Below are 10,405 nucleotides of genomic sequence, written 5' to 3'. Positions count from 1 at the left end.
TTACAGAGCTAGACTACTTTCCCAGGTCCACACTGCTGTATGAGACTGATGCTTTGACTCAAATGCACCCTCTTCTGATAACTTTGGATGCCACATGTTCTTCACTATTGCATAGAGGATTAAACCAGAACTACACTCTCCTATCCGATTCATCATTACAGTAGTTATTACTATTACTACTGTGAAATATACACTAATCATGTACATGTCAATGATAGAGGAGTAGGACTTGGTTTGGGTTATATTCCACCTGTAGTATCAGAGGCAGCCTCTGAGGGCTCATACAGACTAATCTGTGTCACACTGCTGTCCAGCAGCTCTGGCGCTGGGGAGACAGACGTCTCTGCTCCCACGGGCTCTTCCTTCACGGTGGCGTCATTCCCATCGTTCCCTGGAGGTTCATTCACTTCCATCACACCACGTGAAGGCTCATCACTCTCACCTGTCGCTGGGTCTAGAATGTGAAAGCAGAGAGGTTCAGACTAATGTTAACCACATCAATGAGTAAAGTTGATATTATGAATCTAATAAATACATTACAAAATGGTGAAAGGGACGTTCCATCATTTATTCACTGCAACTATTGCTCAAATTCAAATTAATTCGAATTGATGAAGTTCTTACCTTTCGCATCATCGTCAGGAGCATTGCCTGTCAGTTCCTTGTACAGGTCAATGTGTTCAGTATCCTGTAATGCTTTCAGAAAGGTGGAGAACCACCCTGGTGGAAATCTCACTATTCTTCTGAGGAGTTCACGTGCACCACTTATATTTCCCTTGTTTCCAGCATCAGAGAGTATCTACAGGAGAAATATAATGATTTTAATAGAATGTGATAGATATAGGACAATCAATCATGAAAAATTCCTGTGGTTCGGCGAGACAATAGTTGTTACTACAGTAACATTAGTGTTGGTAGCTTGGTTGTGGTCGTTGAGCGGACTTTAACCCACAGCTAAGCCATAATGCTTCTTTCCAACATAGTCCTCTGTTTTTGTGGTACCCCAATCATTTTTGTTGGGCTCCCACTGGTTGGCCCCCCCTGCTCTATTGTATCAGTTGAACTAGTCTGCCCTCTTCTGGTTCAGAGCTGTATTACATAAACATAGATACATAGTTCAGTAAAACATGACTCTATGGTACAGTAGGGTCACATAGTAGTAGGCTAATTAGCTCTAGACGGTTGCAGTGTTGGTACTGTACATGTTAACAGTATGTTGATACCTGTTTGAAGTTTCTGTAATCACACTCATGAGACATGATTATGCATTGGATTTGTAAACCCCCTCCACCCTAGATACTGTTATCTTCAATGTGAATTTATTTAGCAAAACATTGTGTATGCTAAAAAGCTAAACCTACTGTAGACGTTTAACAGTTCGTGTGCTTAGAATGATAAGGTTCTATCTCCGTTTAGGGTAGTTCAGAGATATTGAGAGTCACAGTTTTTACATTCCATTATGTTCTGTGAGATGGAACCTTTGTATTTTATGAATAACTAACAAACAAAAAATCAACATTTTAACAATAACACCACATAGGCATTAATAAACACCTAATGGATCAGATTATGTAAAAAAACTAAATATTGACAAAAATGGAGATAGAACCTTATAATTCTAACGTCACGTGACTTGTCTGTGAAACCGGCCCCATGTCTTATAGTAGGCCTATGAGTTGTAGAGTAATAGTTGGAGTTGTAGAGAGTGCGACATGGACCTACTCACAATTTCACGGTCTTCTGCGGTGAGAATACCTAAATTAAAACAGGTATGGCACACGTCAGTGGTCTTCATGTCCATCAGGCTGGGGGACAGAAGTTCAATGAGTTGGACGCAGATGTCATTCTCCTCCTCCAGAGACGGATCTGGGGGACTGTCGTCCACGTAACTGGCCGCATGTTCACACCCTCCGGCCGAAAGTGCATGCACAAATGTCCTGAACCAGCCCTCCGGATGAGGCTTCTGGATGATCAGATCAATAAGTTGATCGACAGCTCTGTAGTTGCTCTCCGTCTTGGCCTTATTTCTGATCGTCTCTTTTTGGTCTGTCGATATGAAGTCCAGACGATCCAGGACAGGCTCCACTAGAATGAGACGTCTCAGCCTGGGTCTGAAATCGTCAATGAGACTAATCCTGTTTTTATCTATGATGTCCATGTCAAATGCCATTTCGATGTGATAATCTCACTCCAAAGGCCAAAGGACAGAGAGGGAAACGCAAGGTACTAGACCACCGTGAACAACCTTTAGAATGAATCATGTGATGTGACTCATCTAATATTCTATTCTAAAGAAATTGAGCACTTTCAGTTTCGTTTCTCTCCAGTTTCTATGATGCACTGATATAAACAAGCCACTAGGGACCGCTATTGTTCAGATTATCAGAGGTCGATACACACACTGAACACTTCATGAGAAACACCTGTACCATCTCATTCATTTAGGTGGTGTAATGGTGTGGGGAATATTTTCTTGGCACACTTTTTGGGGCCTGTTAATACCAATCAATCATCGCTAGTGTTGTTGTGTATATCCCTTCATGGCCACAATGTACCCATCTTCCCCCATAGGGCTCCATAGTAAACCCAGAAATGTCACAGCTCCGCCCCTGGCTCATCAGCCGTCTATCAGTGGTGCCAGGTGTGGCCGATTAAGACCGCGACTGGCTCCTACTTAAGCTCTGCTCCTGCTTCCAGTCAACGCCAGATCGTAGCCATTTATGGTTGGTTCCTAGTGTTCGTACCCTCTACTCAATTCGTTACCCTTTATCCTAGCCTAACCCTATTCTCCCTGTTCCCTGTTGAAGGATTCCCTGCCTGCCGACCTCCTGCCTGCCTGACTACCCTGCTCCCTGCCTGATCCCTGCCTGCCTAATACTATTCCTCCTGCCTGACCCCTGCCTGTCTGCCGACCACTCCGCCTGCCTGTCTGCCGACCACTCCGCCTGCCTGACCCCCTGCCTGTCTACCGACCACTCCGCCTGCCTGACCCCCTGCCTGTCTGCCGACCACTCCGCCTGCCTGACCCCCTGCCTGCCTGTCTGACTACCTGCCTACCTGCCTGACCCCCTGCCTGTTCTACCTACCTCCAGCCTGCTCCCCCTGACACCCCAACCCTAACAATAAAACACTATTATTGTTGTACTACCTGTTCTCCGTTGTCTGCTTCTGGGTTCCGCCCTCTGGTCGTGACAGTCCCTAGCTCTTTAGCTGTCTAGTTTTAGGTTTTGTAGTTTTAGTTTAGTTTTAGATTATCTTAGACTGTTTTAGACTAGTTTTAGTTTTAGACTGTCGTTTTAGTTTAGTTTTAGACTATATTGATGGAACGTTTTAGATTATCTTAGACTGTTTTAGACCATGTAGTTTTAGACTATGTAGGCCAGGTTTTGTATTGTATTTGTTTGTGGTGGATGTTGTATGCCTGTGAACAGGTCACACTTGAAAATGAGCCCTTGGGGCTCAATGTGCTTTTTACCTGTATAAATAAAGGTTAAATAAATAAATAAAAAGCTATATTCTTATTTTTTGGTCAATTTAGAAAGGTGATTTTGATCCATGTTATTTTTCATTATACTATTTATCCCTGTATTTAATGAGCAACAATGTGCAGTCCCCCCCTCCCCCACCGGTGTCACCTACTACTCTCCACTTGACCACTTGACCCCCACACAATGCCCCACGATTTTACCTCCAAAAAGGAAATTTCCATCTGGAGCTGAAGAGCGGAGATCCTGTACAATATAGTGAGTGGACAGGTGGCTCCAGACACTGTGAATGTGCAGAATGCTCTTCAGATTGGTGAAGCACACCAAACAAGACACAGCTATATTGCCATTATTATTTTTTTATTAATTAAACGTAATCTGTGAAGTCTGTGACGTTTAAAAAAAAATAGTATTACATAATGTATGCAAAGTATGCTAATGAGGAAAGGTTGCATGATTTAGTTATTGTCAAGAGATTCATTTCTGGACATCAAAACATAATCTAGACTTAGATCTTAGATTCTAAGATCACTACACTTGAAAGTGTAGCCATTTCCTGACTTTGACCTAATTTACACATCATTTATGCTAAGTATGCTAATGAGGAAAGGTTGCATGACTGCACCATGGTACTAATGACTTTCTGGACAACACAAACATGAACGTAGACTCTTAGATCACCTTTTTTAAGTTAACTAGAAGCAAAATTATTGCCATTTCCAGTTTGTAGAGATTCATTTGCATAATATGCTAATTACTCGAATTGCCCAACGTGCAACTCTTAGCAACCAAGTTGAATTTCATCCACTAGGCCTATAGATGACATTTCAATCATAAAAGTAAATAAGAATCACAATTTCTGGGTCCAAGAAATTTCCAGTGGACTAAATGGCTACTTCCAGCATGAAAATGCACCATGTCACAAAGCAAAAGTCGTCTCAAACGGGTTTCATGAACATGACAGTGAGTTGAGTGTTCTTCAGTGGCCTTCCCAGTCACCGGACCTGAATCCAATCCGCTTGTTAAGTCGTGACGTGTTTCCGGGTCCAACGTTGGCTGAGGCGCTGTCTTCGAAATGCCGAAATAATAATAATAATAATAAATTATATTTGTATAGCGCTTTTCCGAGGCTCAAATACCCTGACAATATGGAGAAAACGGGAAAGTGCTGTGTCCCTTGTTGTATGAATAGATCCGAGTCTAAAAAACTAAACTGTCATTCTACCGCTGTAGTTCACAGGCACTCTGGTGCGGAGAATTTCTGGTTTGGACTCGGAAATGGCTAAACGTCACTTTTGACGTCAGACTTAACAAGCGGATAGAACACCTTTGGCATGAGGTAGAACGGGAGATTCACAGCTTGAAAGTGCACCTGAAAAAAACCTGCAGGAATTGTGTGATGCAATCATGTCATCATGGACCAGAATCTCAAGGAATATTTCCAATATCTTATATCTATATCGTGGCATTGATATATCAATATCAATGCCACGAAGAATTGAGTCAGCAAAGGGAGGGGGGCCTACCCAGTATTAGTAGTGTTCCTTTAAACTAAAGTGTTCGGTGAGTGGAGGTCTAAGGTGAATCGTGTTGCTGGCTGGTCTTCGCCCTCAACTGTGCGATAAGAATACACAGGTAGACCAGAATGTTCCAGATTCAACAGACTGATCTACAGTAAGTACAAACATCTCAAGGCATTTTGTTTCAAGTCTGTCCCCCAAAAGCAACCCCAGTCACTGCAGGACGGCTATCAGACAGATATTGGGATCTCTAGGGCTTTCACACCGGCAAAGAACCGTGCCGGTTCGCGTTCGCCAGACAGCGCCAACGTTCGGAGGTTCCCAAACGCGAACGCGAACCGGCACGGTTCTTTGCCGGTGTGAAAGCCCTATCATACAGGGCCCGGTGTAAATGCTGTGAAGTGGCCATGCATGTAAAAACATTAAAAGCGATTTTGTACCATGACAATGTAACCAATATACCTCTTTATTCCTTTAAATAGTTCATTGCCTAATCAGATATGTCCTATACATATGTCCTAAACACTTCAGAGAGTACAAACCTTCAAATAAGTAGACTTTGTGGCGAACTTTGAAAATGCACCAAAAACGTGCTCACCCAAAAAATATAGACCACAAAAGTGTATCAAAGCTCAAAGTAGTGCAAAATGTGTAGCAACTGTTTTGTTCTTGTTTATCAAAGCATAGGCCTATGTTGGACACAGACCGATCTATTCTGAAACCTTCAAGGGCATTTCATTCAGTTACTCGTACTTTATTTAACTACCCAATTTAGGGGATGTTCTAACAGGTCACACATTGTGTACTAATCCATGAGAAAAATAAACATATCCATCTCTTTAAAATGGTTTTAAAAAACAATTTACATAAACTGTATGTTCATAAAGCATTCATTACACCTCTATAAGCACAACATGACATTAGACCATTGTGGCAGAAACATTCAATAAGAAAGAATTACATGTTAGCTACATACTGTACCTGTAGCATTATTAAAGCTAATTTCATAATGTATGCTTTATGAATATACACTTCATTAAAATCATCAAATATTACAAATGTTAATATTATTTATTAACTGCATCTTTCCTACATGCTCGTCTGATAGTCTGCAGTTTTCTTTCTATCCTTAACGTCTTGAAAGCTTTAGTTCATTGGTACATGCAATTTACTGGGCTGTCCTTAGGCCTATTACCTTATACAGAAGATAGGTTTGTAGCCTATAGAAACATGTACAAAATTAGGAAAAACAGGACATTTCAATAATGCTTGTTGTACAGCAGCATGTGTTCTGCATACAAATGGGTGCCAAATGTGGATGTATGAGGAAACCGAGTGACTTTGCTATTAGCAGCAATATTCTATGCAAGTATTCAAACATGTGCAATACTTTATCTGTTGGTAAACGTTTTTGACATAACAAATCCTTATAGAAAAAAGGTCAGCCATTTGGAAGTTCTTCAAAAGTAAATGTTTGCATTTTCATTTTTATTGCTCCCATAGCTAAAGACAAACCTACAGTAGGGCTACTATACTAACATATTAATTACACCCCTCCCCCAAATATATTTCTCAGGAATAAAAAAAAGAATACATTTACATATTTGTACATCTTTCTTTCCTAAGAGATGTTATGTGCATTAACTATGAAAACTGTTGGAAAACAATGTGATTTTGTTGATGTATATAACGAGCAGTGTAGACTACATAGAGATACTGACTTCATATTTGGATTTAGTTACCAGGCACACTACCCACTATATCTTGTGGGCCTATTGATTTGCTAACAGTTATGTGTTTACAGTCAATACTAATATGCAATTAAATAAAGAAACCGAAAAACTAAATGTCAGAAATATTTTGACATTGTCATCATTATACCAGTATATCATGAGCTACTTTTGGTTCAAATAAGAAGTGCAAAATGAAACATACTAACACAAAATGTAATGTACTGCCTTGTAAACATGCCAACATCACACATGCTTGTCAGAGGCCTGACTCCAACTTAACATGCGACAGCACCGAACACTCTCAAACATGCACGTTAGCCTATCTACTGTGCCTGGACAAGCATGTATGTATGGTGTCTCTGCTGCTGGCAGTGGGACATCAAGGGTGCATGCACGTGATTAAACATAATGCACATCTTCTAAAGAAAGAAGAAGAAAAACTACAGTATACTTTACATATTGCAATGCAATAGTCCATTAATAAACCCTGAGTCACACATCAGAGAAGACAGGCAAACAGAAATAACAGAGATCGGTAACACTCTACACGAGGTTACTCCAATACCTGTGTGGTAATGCTGTAATATAATGATATAACAGTTCTTTCCCTATGGTAATGACTCTAGTAACAATATTGTAACATGCTGGAACAAGAACAGTCCTAATTCCACTTGTGTAATTGCAAAATTCTCATGTACCATAAAACGTTGGTACAATAATGTTACTAGAATTACAGCATTACTACATCAGTGCAACTGAAAGTCAAGTGTTATGGCCTCGGAGGTCCCGGGTCTGAGGCTGGTCTATGTATCCTAGCGTTGTTGAGGGATGAGTTGGTGAGGAGGTTTCCACTGGAAGAAGGAGTGATGTTGAATGTTGATGAGCTGTGGTAGGTTCCTGTGTGTGTCTTTGTACAAGCATCACTGTAAGGCTATCCTCTAAGGTTCCAGCCACGTGAGCTGAACCTGACAGTGAGTCTTTGGATTCTTGATGGGACTTATCCAAGTTGAGCTGTTCAGGACTCTGAAAAAATAAATAAATACACACAGCACACACATAAGCGGTTGCCTCTTTCAATGTAAATTAGCTTTCATCATTGTATTCACCACCACCATCATTTGAACATAATTCAATAGAATTATATAACCCAATTTAGTTCAGTGGCATTTCAAAATAGATCACTTTATGTTTGGCATGATCTTCACAAAGGTTTCTATTTAAAAAAAAAAAACTTGCGATGTGTTATTGTTTGAGTCAACAGTTGAGTTCATACTTGTGCTGACGACTGGCTGAAGTAATGGTTAGTGGTCAAAGCAGCAATTGGCTGGACCCTTACAGCTGGCCTCTGGTACTCTGGACTGGCAGTCACAGTGCTGTAGGCTGGAGGTCCCAGAGTGGACTGCCTCTGCAGTATCCGCAGGATGGTCTGAATATCTGATGTCATCTGGGATTCAAGCCTGAATACACAGAGAGAAGACAGATCTATGTGGTTATCACTGGTTATGTAGTGAATGACTGGAGGATAAGGAATGATATTTAAATGTAGTCAGCCAGCTACCGTTTTAGTATGATCACTTAGTTGAATGTGTGCTCTTTAGCACTAGAGGGAGCTTATGCTCTACTTTGATCATGAACAGTAGTGTAGGATCACAGTATGCCGCCTTGGGAATGTATTCAGTCAACTGTCTCTCTCTTATACAGTAGTAGACTATTGCTGATACTCTCTATGAGGACTAATACTTACAACTACTAATCAGAAATGATGCCATCCATATTAATTGCATATCCTAGTATATTGTATTACTAGAATACTGTTCACACTATGGTACATTTCTGTGTTCATCATTTTCATCAGGTCCTGATAAATCCTATTAAGAGATAATACAATATGTATTCTGTTCAGTTACACACAAGGTAGTGTATATTTCGTTGCTATGACTATAGCCTGACTGAGGAGTATGACATCCTAGCAATTATGTCAGTCTCCTTGTCTGAACAATGGCTATTACCACTGAAAAAAATCATATACATGCTGCTGAACGTGACACTCTAATACTCCTAACAGTATAAAAACAGGTTCAGAGTGAGTTCACTAGACAATGTGTCTTAATTGAAATGGAACAATTTAACCTGCGTGAGTGGTCTGTCCTTCTGTCTGTCTGTCTGTCTGTCTGTCTGTCTGTCTGTCTGTCTGTCTGTCTGTCTGTCTGTCTGTCTCCCAGTCTGTCTCAGTATAATGCTGGCTGGTGTGTTGTTATCCATTCGTCTGCCTGGGGGTATTATAGGGAATCAAAAATATTATTGCACAGTGAACAAGCAGTTCATTTGCATGTGATGCCGCCTGATTTCTGATTCTATTATCTGGGGAGTGTCACTGTCATTCATGGTGCGGTTTTACAGAGCCCTTCTCCCTCTGGCACCATTTCAGACCCTATGTGAGTTCTTTATTTGTCAGCATAAGGTGCCTTCAGTATTACAGCAATGGGCTTTTAGTGATACTAAAAACTATTTTTTTAATAAGAATTCATGTTGGACATTAATTTTTTTTTTTTTTCATATACAGTACCAGTCAAACGTTTGGACACACTTTCCCATTCAATTGAATATGTATATATAATACATTTTAAAAAATGTATTTATTAAGCCACAGACTTATTGATTTTAGTCTTTCATTGCTGTGGTATTGGCTTTACGGCACTGTCATTTATCTGAGAAGCCTAAACTCATGATGACAGATCAGAGGTCAGAGATGGTCCAGCGGATGTACTGTACATGTACCTGCTTAAGTGCTCTTGGAGGTGATCCAAGCGTTGCTCCACCTCACCATACGTGATTTCGCTCTCAGCGTCGTCCTCCTCTCTCAGCTCTTGTGTTTGTGCTGACTCATCCAGGTAGTCTGTGCGCTTTTCGCCGGGCCATTTATCACTGCACAGATCTGGTGAGGGAAGCAAGCACAAATGACTTACTGTATGGCCTAACATGTGGGTCAGAGCATAGTAATCCCTAACCAACCAGCCACAGAAATAGAACCCTATTAATATTCGGTGGAAAGCTGTGTATCTTTAATTTATTAGCTTACCATTGCAGCAGTAGACTTGCTATCGCAACGTTTCTGTTGATGTAGACAAAGTAGCAGGATATCCACATTGCGGGCTAACTATGGTGTTATCTCTGCGAGACACCTGCTAGTACTAGCCTTCCAATCAGCCATGCTGGTGGGTAACAGGACCTCTGGTGATAAAACCGACAGTCATGGATAGTCATGTCTTTGTTTTGCCTTTATCTGCTGTAGCAGGTGTCTCTTTGACGCACACACTGGACTTTCAATGGTTTGTTTTGGGACGGAAGACTCTTTGTTGTCTCTATCATCTAGGCCTACAGCACACAGCACACACAGCCCAAATGGTTGATAGCCATCTTGGCTCTGATTCAATGTTGAATGATAATTGCAAACCCCACATGGATGATTTCACTTTGAAATGGAGATGATGGGGTTGGTTGCAGTATTTGCCTGAATAATCTGCCTAGTACAAGACACCAACTGACCTGATACTATACCTCTAACCATGGCCCTGTGTTGCCGTCTATTGACCGTCTATTGACTGGCTATTAAGCCTTTTATACATATATGGCACTATGTGTGGTTTACTCCAAAATAGGGGTTATG

General features: G+C 40.9%; 1 protein-coding gene across 1 annotated transcript in view; it reads right to left on the bottom strand.

Moving 5' to 3' along the window:
* Nucleotides 1-7,507: 7,507 nt before the first annotated feature.
* Nucleotides 7,508-10,405, bottom strand: part of kcnh7 (potassium voltage-gated channel subfamily H member 7) — a gene marked incomplete at both ends in the record, with an annotated part of 35,862 nt that continues 32,964 nt past the window's right edge. The window contains 4 exon segments of the mRNA XM_080536945.1: nt 7,508-7,572; nt 7,575-7,761; nt 8,012-8,195; nt 9,517-9,673. Of these exon segments, the coding sequence (XP_080393071.1) occupies nt 7,508-7,572; nt 7,575-7,761; nt 8,012-8,195; nt 9,517-9,673 (593 nt within the window).

This window comes from Nansenia antarctica (genome assembly GCF_963989245.1).
Source record: "Nansenia antarctica genome assembly, chromosome: 7".
NCBI classification, from domain to species: Eukaryota; Metazoa; Chordata; class Actinopteri; order Argentiniformes; family Microstomatidae; genus Nansenia; species Nansenia antarctica.
Note: the sequence above shows the minus strand (reverse complement) of the source record. Positions and strands in the feature narration are given on the sequence as shown.